This window comes from Cervus canadensis, chromosome 1, assembly GCF_019320065.1.
Source record: "Cervus canadensis isolate Bull #8, Minnesota chromosome 1, ASM1932006v1, whole genome shotgun sequence".
In the NCBI taxonomy this organism is placed as follows: domain Eukaryota; kingdom Metazoa; phylum Chordata; class Mammalia; order Artiodactyla; family Cervidae; genus Cervus; species Cervus canadensis.
Genome location: NC_057386.1, coordinates 125,959,835 through 125,978,580, shown reverse-complemented (window position 1 = coordinate 125,978,580; position 18,746 = coordinate 125,959,835). Strand labels below are relative to the sequence as shown.

Here is an 18,746-nt window from a genome sequence, read left to right as displayed (position 1 = left end):
TCTTTTCTTTTCTCTGAAAAATTTTGGGGAAATCTTTGGGCTCTCCTTTTTTTTTTTTTTTTTCCATTTATTTTTATTAGTTGGAGACTAATTACTTTACAATATTGTAGTGATTTTTGCCATACATTGACATGAATCAGCCATGGATTTACATGTGTTCCCCATCCCGATCCCCCCTCCCACCTCCCTCCCCATCCCATCCCTCTGGGTCTTCCCAGTGCACTAGCCCTGAGCACTTGTCTCATGCATCCAACCTGGGCTGGTGATCTGTTTCATCCTTGATAGTATGCTTGTTTCAATGCTGTTCTCTCAGAACATCCCACCCTTGCCTTCTCCCACTCTTTCTTTTTTAAACAGCAGGTCTCCCCTTACTTTGTTTCTCAGTGTATGTGGTTTCCACCTGAAACTCATTCATATTTCCTTTAGACCATCTTTCTAAATGATGTACAGATGACATAGACCTATATAGTAGAGAATTTTTCTGTTAAAATGTTCTGATTTCATCTAAAAGAGTAGTTCTTGTATGTTGGGAAGTCATGGTATTGTTGGCTAACAATTTTTTTTTTTTTTGATAGGACATAATGAAACATTTAATTCTATTTCACAGTCTGAAAACAAGTGGACTAACTGAAATTAGGATATTATTTATGTAGCATGAAATAGTTCTCTGAGAAAAACCAAGTGGTCAGATTGCCTATGTTTGTATATATAAATTGGTTATTTCAGATAAATGAATGAGAAAAATTAAAATTGAGAAAGCTCTGTTAAACTTTATTATTCCTTACAAAATAGATAAAAATCCATCTTAGTGGTGGAATACTTTGATCTGGCTTGGGAAACTCCATCTGAAAATGTGTCTGGCTAATCGAAAGAGGCATTTTCCCCCCTGAACTCCATGTATCTTTAGGTCTTCTGGGCTCAACATCCCCCTGCCCCCACCATCCCATTTTCTCATGGCTTAACTCTAATCCTCTACCAACTTAAACTTTATGTGTATTTCATGTTCTTTCATTTTGAGCTTTTATTTAAACTTACGGATTCTCCTTCGTAAATATCCTGGAATCCATTCTCCCCTCTTTATCTCTGTACCCTGCTGTTAACACCATATCATCTTTTTCCTGGTCTGCTGTAGCAGTTTCCTAAGATGTCTCCCTGCTTTGGTCTTACTCTACCCATTCTCAGTTTGCTTCCACACTGCTATGGAGTAATTTTTCTAAGCCACAGATCTGACTACATCATGCAGTTCTCTATCTGAAAACCCTTTAGTAACCGCTGTTGCTCATAAGATTAAATGTGCTCTCTAGCATAGTGCACAAGGCTGTAGGCGATAATTTCCTGTCTCTCACCATCACCTTTGCGAACATCCTATTTCTGTTCTGAGATTCCATACCCACGGTGAACATGGTGAATTACTGTAGCCGTCTTTTTTAGAGTGCCAATATCTTTGTGCTGCCATGGGTGTGAATACACTATCAGAAGATCCTTGTCTGCCTGGTGATTTCTTACCTGAGACTTGCTTGCATTGTCATCTTTGTAACCTCTCTCTCCAGGTTAATTCATCATTTCCTTCTCTGTTCCCACAGCATTTTGTAGACATAGACTCTTGCTGTGATTTATATACTTGTTTGTCCTTTCCACCTTTTTTTTTTTTTTCTTTAAATCATCCACTTTATTTTTGAATTACATAGTGTGGCTTTTCTTTTCTTTTTTAAAAATGTTTATTTATTTGGCAATGAACTCTTAATTGTGGTACGTGGGATCAAGTTCCCTGACCAGGGATTGAACCTGGGCCCCTTGCACTGGGAGCACAGAGTCTTAGCCACTGGACCACCAGGGAAGTCCCTTGTCCTTTCCATCTTAATGTGAATTTCTTTGGATAAGAGACTATTTTCATCTGTTTTTGCCTCCTATGTAGAAGATTCTTCATAAATATTGAATGAATGGATTTGGTAGAAAATATTGGTTTATATTTAGAAAGTGTTAGTTGTCATTTTAAGTTTTTTATGTTAATATTTAATATTTTGTTCTAAAGATGGTGGAACCAGGGCAAGATTTACTGCTTGCTGCTTTGAGCGAGAGTGGAATTAGTCCAAATGACCTCTTTGATATTGATGGTGGAGATGCGGGGCTTGCAACTCCAACACCTACGCCTCCCATACAGCAGGTAAGAGTTTTCCAAAGCATCTGCAAAAAATGAATTTTTTCTTATTTTTATTTTCTATTATAGAGAGAAGTATTAATAAGTCTTAATTTTAAATATGCATGTGGACATTATTCTTATGTTGAGTGTTAGTGTTCATTCACAAGGTGGAAAATACTTGTAGTGCAAATCAAGACGTTTTCTGCTTTGATATATGATGATATAAAAGCAAGAGATGAATTGCTTATAGTTATTGTGGAGGACCACTAATCTCAATACTTGTCTTTGTACTTTATAGGAACATTTTTCTGAGATTTCAAACATTTTTCAGAGGTTTCACAATACACATTCTCTGAAAGCAAAAATAAGATTCTGGTGTTAGTGTAGTTTAACGAAGACATTATGCTTCCAAATACTGTTATTTTGTACCTGGTATCAGTGGTTTTACATTCCATTTGAATGTAAAGCTTGAAGTTTTTTTTTTTTTAGTAAAATAACTACATGTCTTGTTCTTGAAACAGAATTCACTGCCATCATTCTTTGTTTCTTTCTCTGATGTTTTCTCTCCAGTCAATGCCGCTTAGTGCATTAGAACTAGGTTTGGAGACTGAAGCAGCAGTTCCTGTTAAACAAGAACCAGAGACGGTACCCACTCCGGCACTTTTAAATGTTAGGGTAAGAATTATTTAGATTTGGTGTTGCTATGGAAATAGTTTAGGATTATGGTCAGAAAATAACCTTTATTATAAAACAGTTTATCTCACTAGTTCTACTTTTTGCTGCTTTCCCAATATTTTACTCTCACCTACTTTATAAAACATTTCTTTCACTCTTCTGTTAGTTATGTTGATCAAAAGATAGTTAGGAAAAAAGCACTTTTTTAGTTTATTTATTGAAAATGATAATTCATGAAGTAAAGATGAACTACACGTGATCCCATTACATTTTTCATTTTAATTAGTTTGGTCCATTGGCACATAATAATTTTTATGTGATATTACTATGCTTTAAATGTAGAGTTCCTCATCTCACTTTAAGCATAGCAGCTTTGTTGTTGGTAGCTATGCTTTATGGGGTCTCAGCTTCCCCTATCAGGAATTGAACCCTGGCCCTGGGAATGAAAGCCTGGAATCCTAACTACCAGGGCATCAGGGAACTCCCTAAACATAGAAATATGCTTATTTAAGAGCCCTAATGATATAAATTATTAGATAAACTGTTAGGTTAAAATTTGATGACTTTGTGATAAAGTACTGTTGAAAGTTACATTTAAAATTGATAAATAGTAATCTAGAAGATTCTTGTTAGAGAAGCCATGGAGAAATAACAGATACTTTGAAGGGGGCAGAAAGTAGAAATAGATTTAAATTTATAAAAATATCTTAGTTGTACTTTAAGTGCTCAGGGCTGGTGCACTGGGAAGACCCAGAGGGATGGGATGGGGAGAGAGGTGGGAGGGGGGATCGGGATGGGGAACACATGTAAATCCATGGCTGATTCATGTCAATGTATGGCAAAAAACCACTACAATATTGTTAAGTAATTAGCCTCCAACTAATAAAAATAAATGAATAAAAAAATCTTAGTTGTACTTTAGTTGTAGAAGTCACAGACATACTGTTATCCTCAGATCTTGACTTTTTAAAAAATTTTTGTCCAGCTCCTAACTCCCATTCCCAACTAAAGAAAATAAAATGCTATGTAGCTTTGTCTTAGACTCAAAGGAAGAATCCACATTATCACTAATATTTGTAATTTACCTGGGTAGATTTTTCATATGTCATAGGAACTTAAAACTCTGCTTGGTGGTTTTATCCTAGTAAATTAAACATCAGTATAGTCTGTGCAATAGACAAAAAACACTCTACAGGAATCAAAGAATTTTAGACATGAAAAAGATCCTCTGAGAGCCCACCTCCAGGCATAAATGATTTGCCTAGGGTTATCTTATTAGTTGGAGCGGTGCTGGGATTAGAAGTTATGTTCCTAGTCCTTGTGTTACATAGGATTGCTGTACATCACAGCTTACTTAGGATACTCTCATTTTATGCTTGCTGCCCTCAGCATTACTGCTATACCTTCTTTTCCTTAAAGTAGTGTATTTTAACTTGTTGTTGTTTAGTTGCTAGGTCATGTCCGACTCTCTGTGACCCCGTGGACTGTAGCCTTTCAGACTCCTCTCCATGGGATTTCCCAGGCAGGAATACTGCAGTGGGTTGCCATTTCATTCTTCAGGGTATGTTCCCAACCCAGGGAACAAACCAGCACCTCCTGTATTGGCTGGTGGATTCTTTACCACTGAGCCACCAGGGAAGCCTTTAACTAGGTTGTTCATGGCTAATAATTATTAGAAATGAAGTGCCAGTGGTTAGCTGAGGTTCTTAAGTCAGTTTTAGATTTTTAAATGGCCTCCTCTGTTTATTGATATGAGTTGCACTAGAGAGTAAAGAATTTTTCACAGGTGTGATGTATATGGTTTTCTAGCAGCAGCCTCCATCTACTACAACGTTTGTGCTGAATCAGATAAATCAGCTTCCGACCTTGGGATCTACAATTGTAATGACTAAGACACCACCTGTAACCACGAATAGGCAAACCATCACTTTAACGAAGTTTATTCAGACTACTGCAAACACACGTCCTTCAGTCTCAGCACCAGCAGTACGAAATGCCGTAACTTCTGCACCTTCAAAAGACCAAGTTCAACTGAAGGACCTGCTAAAAAATAATAGTCTGAATGAACTCATGAAACTGAAGCCACCGGCTAATATTGCTCAGCCAGTTGCAACAGCAGCTAGTAAGTCTTTGTTTTCAGTAGTATCAACTTCCTGCCTTTATTAAGATATGTCAGTGTGTTTTCAGGGGTTTACGTAGGTCTTGAAAGAACTGAGCATGAAAGAGATGATGTCTGCATGACTCTACTTCAAGGAAGCAAACATTTAGAAGCTTTAAGCTTTGAGATAATGTGTGGAATTGAGAGGCTGCATTAACACCATGAGATCTCAAGTTTTGTATATTGTGAATAGCTGGTTAACATTTTTCTCAGTCCTTTAAATCATTGCTTCTCAAACTTTATACCTATGAGTCACCTGGGGATCCTTTTATTTAAAAAAATTATTTATTTTGGCTGTGCTGAGTTGTATTATTTTGGCTGTGCTGTACTTCTAAAGGGGTACAAGTGGCGAGCAGGGACTACTCTGTAGTCGCAGTGCTTAGGCTTCGCATTGGAGTAGCTTCTCTTGTTGTGGAGCACACACTTTACGGTGCTTGGGCTTCAGTAGTAGGGCTCTCAGACTCTAGGGTGTGGGCTCAGTAGCTGTGGCGCATGGGCTTAGTTGCCCATGGCATGTGGAATCTGCCCAGACCAGGAATCTAACCCATGTCCCCTGCATTGGCAGCCTGATTTTTAACCACTGGACTACCAGGGAAGTCGTTACCTGGGGATCTTGTTAAAAAACAGAATAAGGTTCAATAGGTCTGGGATGGAGCCCAAGATTCTGCATTTCTAATGAACTTTTTAGAGTTGCTGTTACTGGTAGTCTCTGGACCATGTTTTAGGTAATGGGCTGAAGCTTTGCAAGTGTAGGTTTAGATCTAAAAGAGAAAAAGCTCAACAGTGGATTGATCACTTTTTTTTAGAAATTCATTTGTGTGTAAAGAATGTAAATTTTACAGTTAATTTTTCTTTATAGAGTGGCTTTTATTTATTGCTCAGTTATTATTATTATTTTTTAATATGGAACGCTTCACGAATTTGCGTGTCATCCTTGCGCAGGGGCCATGCTAATCTTCTCTGTATCGTTCCAATTTTAGTATATGTGCTGCCGAAGCGAGCACTATTGCTCAGTTATTTAACAAATAATTTTTTTTAAACAAATAATTTATTTGCTTATTTGTTTATTTTTGGCTGAATTGGGTGGCTTGCTGGATCTTAACTCCTAGACCAGGGATCAAATCTGTGCCCTTGGCAGTGAAAGCATGGAGTTCTACCACTGGACTGCTGAGGAATTCTCAAAATGGGAACTCCTGAGGAGGGTATTCTTTCCTTCCTTTCTCCATTGAGTTAAATAGTATTTGCTTGCCTGCCTGGTGATTTATGCGGATATATGTAACATCCCATTGGGCCCTTGGAATGAGGTTATAGATATTGAGTAGAGAGTTCCTCCTTCCACACAACTGCTTTATTTCCAGTTGTGGGAGATAGGTTTTAACGTCTGATGCAGACTGTATGTAATTTTGCAGCAGAATTGATTGCTTGGAAGTTCTAATGTCCTTGCATTTATGAAGTAGAGGACTGGGGGCATTCTGAAGGAATGGGCAAGGAGTATTTGTAGAGTGATGCAGAACTAACATTGTCTCCAGTGACAAATGTAATAAAAAATATCAGATAATCTAATCTTTCTGTTTGAGTCCATACTGTTGTGCCTTATGGCTGTAGTTTTACTGTCAAGGTTACTGTCTTGAACTAACTGGAACCTGGCAACTTGATGCCCATTGAGAAATCGTTTTAACTCTCTATCTTAGGACTGATTTCCAACCTTTGTCATGGAGAGCAGGACCATGATGACCCTGACCTAGCTGAGGTGCAGGGCAGCATCTGATCTGAAATGGCTCTTGGGAGACTTAGGGCTGATCAGCAGTTAGTGGAATCTGCTTTTCATTAAAGTCTGGGTTTAATGAGAAAGACTGCTGCTGTGCCATTGTGAGGAAAGAGAGCAAAACAGGGTAGATTTGAAGCTGACCAAGTAATATCTAGTACAGTAACATCTACATCCAATGTAACAATTTTTAAAAGACAGATGACTGCAAGTCAAGGCCATCCTTGTGTGGAAGCCTGAGAAATTGTCAGACTAGAGGAGGGATGAAAAAGAAACACGATAAGTGAATGCTGAAGATAAACTAACTTTTGTGTTGTAGGAGAGGGTCATTTTTTTATTGAAAGGGAAGAAAGATGAATGATGAAATGACGAAAAGCAAAGTTTTGCATGTTCTCTGTCTCTTTCGTCTTTTGTTTTTGGCTGCCCTGCGTGACTTGTGGGATCCTAGTTCCCCGACTAGAGATTGAACCCAGGCCCTCAGCAGTGAAAGCATGGAGTTCTAACCACAGGACCACCAGGGAATTCCCTGCCTGTTCTCTTCTGTCTCTTTATCTCTGTGGATATTGCCCCTTTTGCAGCCCTTAGCCCTTTGGGTTTCTCTTTGGATTCTGGTCTCTCAGTTGAGCTCCAGTCCTTTCTATGAAACTGTTCACTGGCTCTTCCACAGTTACATTAAACAAATCTGTGTCCCCAAGTTTAAATTTATTATTTCTGTACCAGCTTCTTTATCTAACACTTTAATCCTAGTCATTGTGTAGTCCAAAGTGACAGGCCACCAAAGTATTCCCCATCTTTTGATAGAGTACATAAACAAGATGCTGATGCATTCTCCTGATGTGATTTCCACACTGATCTCAAGAATACTAGTACTGGGAATGCTTCAGGGATGGCTGGAAGCCGGTTACAGGGTTTCTGGGTTTCTCAGTCAAGCAGTTCTACTTCGATTGAGAGGTTCTGTTTTTAATGTTTAAAAGAGTTTGTTAACCACTAGGATAGAAGCCCAGGTTCTTTGGATCTTTATTCTGAGGGAAGGAAGACCAGAGTTCCTTGATTTTTTTTTTTTAAATTTTTTTCCCCCTAATTAAAAGAAATAATTATTTTCCCTGGAAAGTTAGTAATTACCTCCAGATCAAGTGAGATTGAGTCTGTGTCTGTGATAACACCAGGTGTTGGGTTTTTTTTTAAGAACTAAGTGAAGTGTCTCAGAATAATGCTAGCCTTTGGTAATTGTTTTGAAATAAACTGCCAAATAGTGTTCTGGTTGAGGTGTCTTTTTGATAAATAGTTTTCAAATTTCCTGTGCACACATTTCTTTTTGTTTTCAATTCTTATCTGCATAATGATGTGTAGCTTTGAATATTTTTATCCTAATGCTTAATTGGAAATAAGCAGATTTATATTCTTTGGTTTATGAAGTGGGTAAACTTTACTGAATTTTTTTGAAACTGTAAGAAAATTGAACAATATCTTGTTCTAAAATGTACGTTGTCTCTCCTCATCAGCTGATGTAAGCAATGGCACAGTAAAGAAAGAGTCTTCTAATAAAGAAGTAGCAAGAATATGGATAAATGACATGAAAATGAGGAGTTTTTCCCCGACCATGGTGAGTTTCAAAAACTGTATCTCTATTTTTGTGTGGTATGAAAATACACTTGGCTATACCCTTGGCTAAGTATATGTTTTAGGTGAAAGAGAGTGTCTCAGCCACATAAAGTAAGCATTAAACCTCACTGGAATAAACTAATGTGTTCTAAACAAGGTGATTGTTATTTGCATATTTGATAGAGTATTACATAAAATACTAACACCTTTTTTATTGTGAATCTTGTCTCATAAGTAAAAAAGACAGTGTGGAGTTAACCAGAAGTATGTCATAGTTATGTTCATTTTAGGATTGAGCATTATTATATAGCTAGTTATGAACCGTCAGATCATATAATGGTTTAATTATAAGCAATTACATGATAACTTTTTTAAAATTTATTTTTAATTCTAGAATAATTGCTTTACAATGTTGTGTTGGTTTCTGCCATACATCAACATGACTCAGCCATAGGTACACATATGTCCCTTCTCTCTTGAACCTCCCTCCACCTCCCACCCCATATGATAACTTTTTTTATTACATTTTGAAAGTGCTGTATGCTTCAGGTAAATTGATGCTCAGTTCAGTTGCTCAGTCATGTCCAACTCTTTGTGACCCCATGGACTGCAGCACACCAGGCCTCCCTGTCCATCACCAGCTCCCAGAGTTTATTCAAACTCATGCACATTGAGTCAGCGATGCCATCCAACCACCTCATCCTCTGTTGTCCCCTTCTCCTGCCTTCTATCTTTCCCAGCATCAGGGTCTTTTCAAATGAGTTAGCTCTTCACATCAGGTGGCCAAAGTATTGGAGTTTCAGCTTCAACATCAGTCCTTCCAATGAACACCCAGGACTAATCTCTTTTAGGATGGACTGATTGGATATCCTTGCAGTCCAAGGGACTCTCAAGAGTCTTCTCCAACACCACAGTTCAAAAACATCAATTCTTCGGCGTTCAGCTTTCTTTATAGTCCAACTCTCACATCCATACATGACTACTGGAAAAACCATAGCTTTGACTAGAGGGACCTTTGTATGAAAAGGCAAAAAATTGATTCTATTCCTGTATTTAATAATTGCAGTGTTTAACCCTGCTTCTGTGAGGTGGGTTTCTGGTTCCCCCTTTTAGTAATGTAATTTACCACCACGTGGTTTAAGTAGTAATACAAGGTACAGCAAGAGGTGCACTGTGATGCTCGCAATAAGGGTTATGAGTTTGGAGGAAGATGAGACTCCGGTGGCCTGGTAGGAGTTCAGTTTATGGAGGAGGTGTCATGGAGTTGGGGTGTTGAGTATGGAGAAACTGAGAGGGCGTATTAGGAAGGGAGCTGCAGCATCAATAGGCACAGAGAAGGTGGTAGCTGTGTGCTTAGGAGACTTGGCTTGGTTGTATTGGAATGGTTGATTGGGGGCTCTGTAGAAGGTCTTGAGTTTGTTGGACTTGGGACTTAGAGCAGCACCAGTGAGGGCCACTGGATGGAAGTAGAGGGGCTTGTTAGTGACTCAGGATGGATTGGGAAGAAGAAACAGGTTAGGTGATTGTCAGGTAATCCAGAAAGGAAGTGACAAGGAACTAGACTTGAGGAATTTCAGAGGTAATTGGAAAAGGTAAGGGGAAAGAAAAAAAATAAGAAAATAAGAGGTGACTGTACCTAACGATACCAGAGGATTGGTAAGACTGGGAATGGAATTTGGACTTGGAGGGACAGCAAAGCAACTTGTGCCCAAGGTTTTGAACAGGGACCAGGAGAATAAGTCCTGGCAGTATCAGTTTACGTAGTAATTGTGTGCCAACAGCTTACTTGAAAGTTGATTTTTTTGAAAATAAGAATGTATTTTTCTTAAAGATTTTAGTGTTCAAGTTTCTAGTCCAGCCCATGTTGCCCATAATATGTCAAAAGTTCTGTATTGTCCTAGTAGTTAAGTGACATCTAACAGATTGCAAACCGGTAGCTTGTGGACCAGAACCAATTGACATGTGTTTTGTTTGGCCTCCACATTATTTTGAAAAATCTTGAATGAGTTGCTAACACATAAAAATACCTAGAGTTGTAGTGAGCATCTACTGTGTGTTAGTCACATGTTCCCCATGTGCCACAGTTTCTCTCCCCTTCATTTTGCTCCTTCACCCTAAGCTTGGTGTCAGTTGCCACTTTGCATCCAGCTGGCTTAGAAATATTACTTGTCTGGTCCCTGAATTTTGTGACCAGCTAATCCTCCAATTATATCTGTGGTAAAAAAATTTTTTTAAGGTAGAGGGAGAAGGGAGGCTGGTCATTTAGTGTAGTGTATATTCCTGTTTTATAGATGAAGAAGAGGTGCAAAGAGGGGATAGGGAGGACTGAGGATGTAGTGATTTGCCCAAGGCTACACACATTCAGCAGAATAGGGGTTTGTGTCTGTTTCTTTGGCCAGCCCCATTTGGTCTGTTATTTCTGAAACTGGGCTTCATTTTGGCATACTTTCTGAGAATATTCAGAGTTTTCTTTTTTTTCCTAAAGGACTTCATGGGTTGATGTTGGCTGAATGTTTATCTATCACCTCCCTATTCCTTCCCACATTTATTGAGTATCTGTGTGTCATCATATTCTGCTCTAGATTAAGTAAAAATAAGTAAAATATAAATGAAACAAAAGAGAAGCCTGATCGTACCTTTTAATATCATCTTATCCTTGGCATTACCTGTGTGTCCTAACTGGGTTTTCTCTTTGTCTTTCTCTTCCTTTCCTTGGTATGCTGGGTCTCACAGCTTCTCCCTGCATTCTTCCTTGATTAAGCCCTCATTCATAAAGAGCTTCCCTTTATGGTTTGCTGGTAGTGAAAAGAAACTTTTTTAGGACTTCCTATTCCCTATTTCTCCCTGTCTCTACCCTTTTAAGATTCTGTAGAGGAATACAAGGTACACGGCTATAGGGGTCATTCACTCACTTTGCCTGGGACTGTCTGGGCTTCTGGTCTGCTGTTCTCCTGGTGTAGTTACTAATAACTCGTCATTTTACTCTGAGATGTGCCAGTGTTTGGAGAGTAGATGATGTGGTATTGTTTTTGTGTCTGTGGAGACACAGACTTCTGAAATAAATTTTGTGTTTCAGAAGAACATTTAAACTCCTGAGTTTTCTGGGGTTTTGGTTTTAGGACCCAAGGGAAAGAAAACAGATGGAGGGGAACTGAAAAGAGGGTGGGAGTGAGACTTAAAGCGAGTTCCTGCCCATGAGATTGTAGAATGTGCTGCTGGGGTTCAGCCACCTTTTTTCTCCAAACCTCTTGTTCTTTCTGTTCTTGGAATTGTAATGAAGAGTGAGGACTGGAGGTTAGAGAGACATCTGGGCATCAGGGAGGGTGGTAGGCAGTGTTGAAAGGGAAACTGGTTTGAGAAGGTGGTGGAAAACCCTGTGGTGATGTGTGTTTGTGATGGTATCACATCACAGATTGTCTGTGCTCATCATTGGAGATGCAGGGAAGCCATAGAGTATGACCTAGATTTTAGGAACTATAGAATGGCATGTCCTGCTTCCAAGATGAAGATAGTGGGTATTCCTCCAGAAGAGTATTTCTATGTGTTGGTTGGGCCTCTGTTCTCTGGACTTAGTTGATTTTGCTCTCTCTGTGTTACAGAAGGTCCCTGTTGTGAAAGAGGAAGATGAACCAGAAGAAGAAGATGAAGAAGAAATGGGTCATGCAGAAACCTATGCAGAGTATATGCCAATAAAATGTATGTCTTTGAGATTTGTTAAAATAATGAACTTCTGGGTTCCTTTTAAACTTAAATAACTTTTCCCCACACATTGTTACCTATTAGGATCTGTCCACCTTGGGTACCTCAGGATTTGATAAGTATGAGCTGTGTATGAATATGTTTTAAACTGTAATATGTTTTAAAATAGCTACATGAAAATTCTACTGTGAGTTTTAATTTTCCTACACAAATTTCGAACTTTGTTTTGGAATGAAGTCTTTTAAAACCAAGAGTAAAAAAGCTTTTTCCTTTCAAGTTAATTTTGCTCATATCAGCAGTGATTATAAAATCAGAGTAAATTACAGAGATGTAAACATATATTTTAGCATTATAGTTTGTACAGCTTATCTAAAACAAGCTATAAAAGCATGGGAATCTTAAAATGTGCTATTTGAATTCAGTGGTTTAAATTAACACCATTTCTTTCTCTTCCGCACAAGGACCGTGATTCAGTTTTGGGGTGTTTTTTTTTTTTTTTTTAAGTGGCCAGTATATTAAGTTGGAAATTAGTAATTTTTAGTTTATATATAAATTTTTTCACGTTTTCATTTTCTGAGGGTAATAAGATGGGAAAATCTATGGCTAAAATTTGTTTCTCATACACTCTGGATTTCTATAAAAAGTCACTAATAAGACGACTTAAACTAAAAATCTGTTTACCAACTGTATATGGATTCCAGGTCCCATACTTTCTGGATCATTTAAAGTGAACTTAATCTAGGAGTATGCTACTACTGGAGAACCTGGTGGTATAAATTGAGATGGTATTTTTCTAGATCTTTTTAATCAGCAGGTCTCTTTTTATAAATTTATTTATTTTACTATCTTTTTAACTGGAGGATAATTACTTTACAGTGTTGTGTTGGTTATATAATGTGAATCAGCCATGCTATCTATGCTTAATCACTCAGTCATGTCTGACTCTTTGCGACCCTATGGACTGTAGCCTTCTAGACTCCTCTGTCCATGGGGATTCTCCAGGCAGGAATACTGGAGTGGGTTGCCATGCCCTCCTCCAGGGGCTCTTCCCAACCCAGGGATTGAACCCAGGTCTCCTGCATTGCATGCTTTACCTGTGAGCCACCAGAGAAGCCCAAATCAGCCGTAAATCTTATGAATCCCCTCCCTATTGAGCCTCCCCCCACCCTCACAAGTCTCTGTTTAAACCATAGGTAGTTGGTAAGTAAATTAACGTTAGTTAAGTTTAAACAGCACCTAGGATCCCAGGGTGTATAGTTACTTATATTTCTCTATCAGAGGAGAAGTGCTATAATATTTTATGATAAGAGTGGAAGTGTTATTACTCAGAATAATTAAAATGAAGTATTTTTAAACTTTTGTTTAGTAAAAATTGGCCTCCGTCACCCAGATGCTGTAGTTGAGACTAGTTCTTTATCCAGTGTTACTCCTCCTGATGTTTGGTACAAGACATCTATTTCTGAAGAAACCATTGATAATGGCTGGTTATCAGCATTACAGCTTGAAGCAATTACTTACGCAGCCCAGGTAAGCCATAATATTTTATAACTATGTACAGGTTTTATCTTTAATCTTAGTTCACAATATAGACTTGTTTTAATTCAAAGTTAAGTTTTCCTTGAATGAAAAACTTGTGAATGTGATTTTTTTTTTTAGTTTTATGTATTAGAAAATGAAAAGGATAGCATGGATTTGGTGACTGCATTTATAGTGGAAATGATAAATTGTCATAGCCTTTCTGGGACTCACTAGGAGCATGTATTAAAATTAAAAATGCCTATATCCTTTGACCTAACAGTTCCATTACTGGGAGTCTGTTTCATGGAACTATTAGGTAAGAACATACATATCAGGCTATTTGTTGCAGCTTTTTCCTCCTAGAGACTGAAAGCTAGAAAAGGTTTGAAAGCTCACACCCTTGGGGAGTGATTGAATAAACTTTGGTATTACCATATGGGTGTTGTACACGCTTTTATCTTATGCCAGTTGTCTTGAGAGGATTTCTGATATACTCCATTTTTGTAAAACAGGCAACCATCCACTATATTTATGTGTTATGAAAAGGTTTGTATTTGATTGTAGAGACATTGAAAAATTATGGAAGAATGCTCACCAGTTTGTTAGTTTTAGTTACCTGCTACATGCGAGGGTAGCAAGGAAGAAAAACAAAGTCAGATCTCCAAGTTAGGGCAGATTTGGTTCAAAACCACCACAGTACAGCAAACATTGTATAAAATTGAGTCACATGAACTTTTTTGTCTCCTGGTGCATGTAAAACTTTGTGTTTACACTATGATGTCTGTTAAGTGTGCAATAACATTATGTCCCCCCCAGAATGTGTATACATTAATTTAGAAATAATGCTAAAAAATGCTAATCGTCACTTGAGCCTTCAGCAAATTGTAATCTTTTTGCTAGTGCAAGGTCTTGGCGTTGGTGTTAATGGCTGCTGACTGATCAGAATGGTGGCTGCTAAAGGTTGGGGTGGCTATGGCAGGTTTTTAAAATGAGACCGCAATGAGGTTTGCTGCATTGATTTCTCTTCTTTTCACTAATCATTTCTCTGTAGCAATGCAGTGCTGTTTGATGACATTTTACCCACAGTGGAACTTCTTTCAGAATTGGAGTCAGTCCTCAAACTGTGCCACTGCTTTATCAACTAAGTTTATGTGATAGTCTAGATCCTTTGTTGTCATTTCAACAATCTTCACAGCATTTTCACCAGGAGTAGATTCCATCTCAAGAATCTACTTTCTCCGTTGAAGTCTTGAACTTGTCAGTCATCCATGAGGGTTGGAGTCATCTTCCAAACTCCTGTTCATGTTGATAGTTTGACCTCTCCCATGAATCATGAATGTTCTTACTGGCATCTATAATGCTGATTCCTTTTTCAGAAGGTTTTCAGTTGATTTTGTCCAGATCATTAGAAGAGTCACTATTTCTGGTAGTTACAGCCTTACAAAATGTGTTTCTTAAAGAGTAAGACTTGAAAGTTGAAATTACTCTTGGGTTCATGGACTATAGAATGGCTGTTGTGTTATAAAACGGGCATGAAAGTGACATTGATGTCATTGTGTGTCTCCATCAGAGCTCTTGGGTACATCATCAGTGAGCAGTATTACTTTGAAAGGAATCTTTTATTCTGAGCAGTAGTCTCAACAATGGCTTTCGTATATTCAGTAAACCATGTTGTAAACAGATGTACTGCTCTGTTGTTCCATTTGTCGACCACAGGCAACATAGATTGAGCATAGTTCTTAAGGACCCTAGGATTTTTGGAATGGGAAATGAGCATTGGCTTTAGCTTCAGGTCACCAGCTGCATTAACCCCTCATAAGTCAGCCTGTCCTCTGAAGCTTTGAAGCCAGGCATTGATTGACTTCTCTTAAGCTGTGAATACCCTAGATGGCATCTTCTTCAAATAGAAGGCTGTTTCATCTACACTGGAAATCGGTTGTTTAATGTTGCCACTTTTACCCTGTTATCTTCTGGGTAACTTGGTTTAGCTTCTGCATCAGCACTTGCTGTTTGTGCTTGTGCTGATGTTATGGAGAAGACTCCTTAAACCACATGACCCAGCCTCTGCTAGCTTCTTCTGCAGCTCTCACTTGTCTGTCTTCATAGAATTGAAGAGAGAATCCAGGCCCTGCTCTGGATTAGGCTTTGGCTGAAGGGAATCTTATGGCTGGTTTGGTCTTCTATCTCAACCACTAAAAGTTTAATATCAGTAATAAGGCTAGTTTTCTTTCTTATTGTTTGTTCACTGAAGTAGCACTTTTATTTTCCTTTAAGACCTTTTTCTTTTCACAACTTGGCTGTTTGGAGCAAGAGGCCTAGTGTTCAGCCTGTTGTGGCTTTCAACACCCCTTCCTTATGTTATAATCATTTCTAGGGAAGATCCCTGGCTGCCCAGTGGTTAAGCCTCTGTACTTCCAATACACAGGCTGTGGGTTCGATCCCTGGTCAGAGAACTAAGATTCCACATGCCCCGCGGTCTGGCCTTTAAAATAAAATAATCATTTCTAGCTGTTGATTTAAAGTGAGAGACATGGTAGCCCTTCCTTCTACTTGAATCCTTAAAGAATCCGTTGTAGAGTTGTTAATTGGTCTAATTTCAGTACTGTTGTGTCTCAGGAAATAGGCCAAAGGAGAAGGAGAAAGATGGGGGAAATGGTCAGTGAGTGAAGCAGTCACAGTACACACAGTGTTTATTAATTATGGGCAAAGTTCATGGCACCCTGTTAGCATAGTAACATTAAAGATCACTCATCACAGATCACAGTAGCAAACATAATAATAATAACATAGTTTTATTACGAGAATTACCAAAATGTGATACAGACATGAAGTGAGCAAATGCTTTTGGAAAAATGGCACCAATAAGATTGCTTGATACAGCATTTCTGTCAATTCATTAAAAAAAGAAATGCTGTTTCCCCGAAGTGCAGTTAACAGTGCATGCAGCAAAATGAAACAAGGTATTCCTGTATAGTAAATATAGTTTCCATACTAAGCTAACTGTATTTCATTTGTATCAAAATAGACAGTGTTAATATATTGCTAAAATACTGTATGAGAAACCAGTCACCAAAATATCTAAAGGAATAGATTAATTATCAGCATTTTCTTTTTCAGCAACATGAAACATTCCTACCTAATGGAGATCGTGCTGGCTTCTTAATAGGCGATGGTGCTGGTGTAGGAAAAGGAAGGACAATAGCAGGAATCATCTATGAAAATTATTTGTTGAGTAGAAAACGGGCTTTGTGGTAAGTGCTAAAGACTGTGGGAACTTTCATTTGCAAATGATCCAGCATATGGGGATGGGTCTTAATGAGTAGATGTATTTTTTTTAGAAGTGTCAAGGCCTGATTTTATTTATTCCTGAGTACAGCTAGAATGATAGGATTTGCATTTAATTTGTGTATTTTTCTTTTCCCTTTCTTTTTTGTAGGTTCAGTGTTTCAAATGATTTAAAGTATGATGCTGAAAGAGATTTGAGGGATATTGGAGCAAAAAACATTTTGGTCCATTCATTGAATAAGGTATGAAAGTCTTCTATTCAGTTGTTCATTCAGTAAATATCTGTGAGGCAAGAATGATAGTTTCCACTTGGTAGGGTTGTTAAGAGGATTAAATGAGTTATTTCACAAAAAGTATAGTGAGTGCTAGCCACAATTGTTGATTTTTGGTTTAGATAATGTGCCAGGTAGGGTTATGTAATGGCAAATAAAATAGGCATTGTCTCTTTTTATGGAGTTTATTCTCTCAGTCTTCAGGGTTTTTTTTCATTTGTTGTTTCCGTTTATAAAACTACTATTTGTGGATGAAACTAATACAGTGAGTATAAGAGTGCAGTGTAATAAAGCTGTTATGGGCAGGTAGTGTGTCCTTTGCATCATGAATTGTGATTTGGAAACTGGTTTAGATAATTTGTATATTCAGTGAACTTGTATACCTGTACCTGTGTTCATGTTAAAACAGTTCTGTCATGTGGAAGAAAATATGTTTCATTTTCTAGAAGCACAGTTTAATGTTCATTTAGCGAGTTTTTATTGGCCTCCTGCTAGGCACCAATTCCTGGAGTCACAGGGGTAGACTAGACACACCTAGTTCCTGCAGGCACTTCTCTGCTAGGCCTTTAACAGTGAGGAAATGTACAGGCTAGTGCTAAGTTGCTTCAGCGTTGCTCCGCCTGCCCATCAGTGACTTTTTTTGGGATGAGGTTTACTGAATGGGTTGGTAGGTAAAAGTATTGTGTCTTGGATGATTACCAACAGTTCAAAACTAAAACATGTAATGGGCATCTAGAAATACTTTTAATTTAATTTCTGAGTCAGTATAATTGAGGAGGACTGCAGTAACTATTGATCATAATTCTTATATATCCCTCAGATCTTAATTACAGTCCTTTGCGTATAGAAAATGCATAGTATATATTGGTAGAATGAATATTGTGCCTTTTTCTTGGGGAGAGTTTGGTTTGTAATGTTTTTTGAGGATAGACTTTGAAAATTGGATCCTTACACATTAATTATATATATATACACACGTGTGTGTGTATGTATGTATGCACTTGTGTGTGAGAAATTTTGTGTATGAACTTAGGTCCTTTGACATTCCTAAAGCCCATCATGGTACCATCATTTCCCTGCTGTATAGATTTGGGTGGGATAAATACTTCAGAGACAAAAGTGTATTGGTATCATTTCCCTGCTGTATAAATTTGGGTGGGATAAATATTTCAGAGACAGAAGTGTATTAAGTTCTTCTCTTTTCTTTTTCAGTTTAAATATGGAAAAATTTCTTCCAAACATAATGGGAGTGTGAAGAAGGGTGTTATTTTTGCTACCTATTCTTCCCTAATTGGTGAAAGTCAGTCTGGTGGTAAATATAAGACGAGGTTAAAACAACTTCTACATTGGTGCGGTGATGACTTCGATGGAGTGGTATCCTTTGCAACAAATTTTATATTTTTTAATGACATGAAAGTTAATGTAATACATGGGAATTCTGAAGTTTAATAAAAAGACTGCTGGAATGAGAGCTTTAATGATTACATAGCTTGCAGGGAGTCAGATAGTTGATTCTGTTTTGTAGCTATCATATATGAGGCCACTGTTTTAAGTTCCTGCTTTAGGAAAATGTTAATAGGTATGGGACATGCTGAATATGCAGCCTTAAAATAGAATGTGGACCTAAATACC

General features: G+C 37.9%; 1 protein-coding gene and 2 non-coding genes across 6 annotated transcripts in view; 1 reads left to right on the top strand and 2 right to left on the bottom strand.

Annotated features, from left to right (window-relative positions):
- Nucleotides 1–18,746, top strand: part of SBNO1 (strawberry notch homolog 1) — a 56,555-nt gene that overhangs the window by 6,950 nt on the left and 30,859 nt on the right. For 2 of the 4 annotated variants that reach the window (XM_043442085.1, XM_043442095.1), the window contains exons 2-10: nt 2,033–2,164; nt 2,711–2,815; nt 4,625–4,937; nt 8,241–8,341; nt 11,940–12,036; nt 13,406–13,566; nt 16,675–16,808; nt 16,994–17,084; nt 18,327–18,488. In XM_043442085.1, the coding sequence (XP_043298020.1) occupies nt 2,033–2,164; nt 2,711–2,815; nt 4,625–4,937; nt 8,241–8,341; nt 11,940–12,036; nt 13,406–13,566; nt 16,675–16,808; nt 16,994–17,084; nt 18,327–18,488 (1,296 nt within the window). The remainder of the gene's footprint in view (nt 1–2,032; nt 2,165–2,710; nt 2,816–4,624; nt 4,938–8,240; nt 8,342–11,939; nt 12,037–13,405; nt 13,567–16,674; nt 16,809–16,993; nt 17,085–18,326; nt 18,489–18,746) is intronic. The other 2 variants (XM_043442102.1, XM_043442105.1) reach the window with 2 other exon arrangements.
- TRNAW-CCA lies at nt 1,765–1,837 on the bottom strand. Its single transcript has one exon. It is a non-coding gene; the product is annotated as a tRNA-Trp (tRNA).
- Nucleotides 5,871–5,977, bottom strand: LOC122425010. The gene has a single exon (XR_006264651.1). It is a non-coding gene; the product is annotated as a U6 spliceosomal RNA (small nuclear RNA).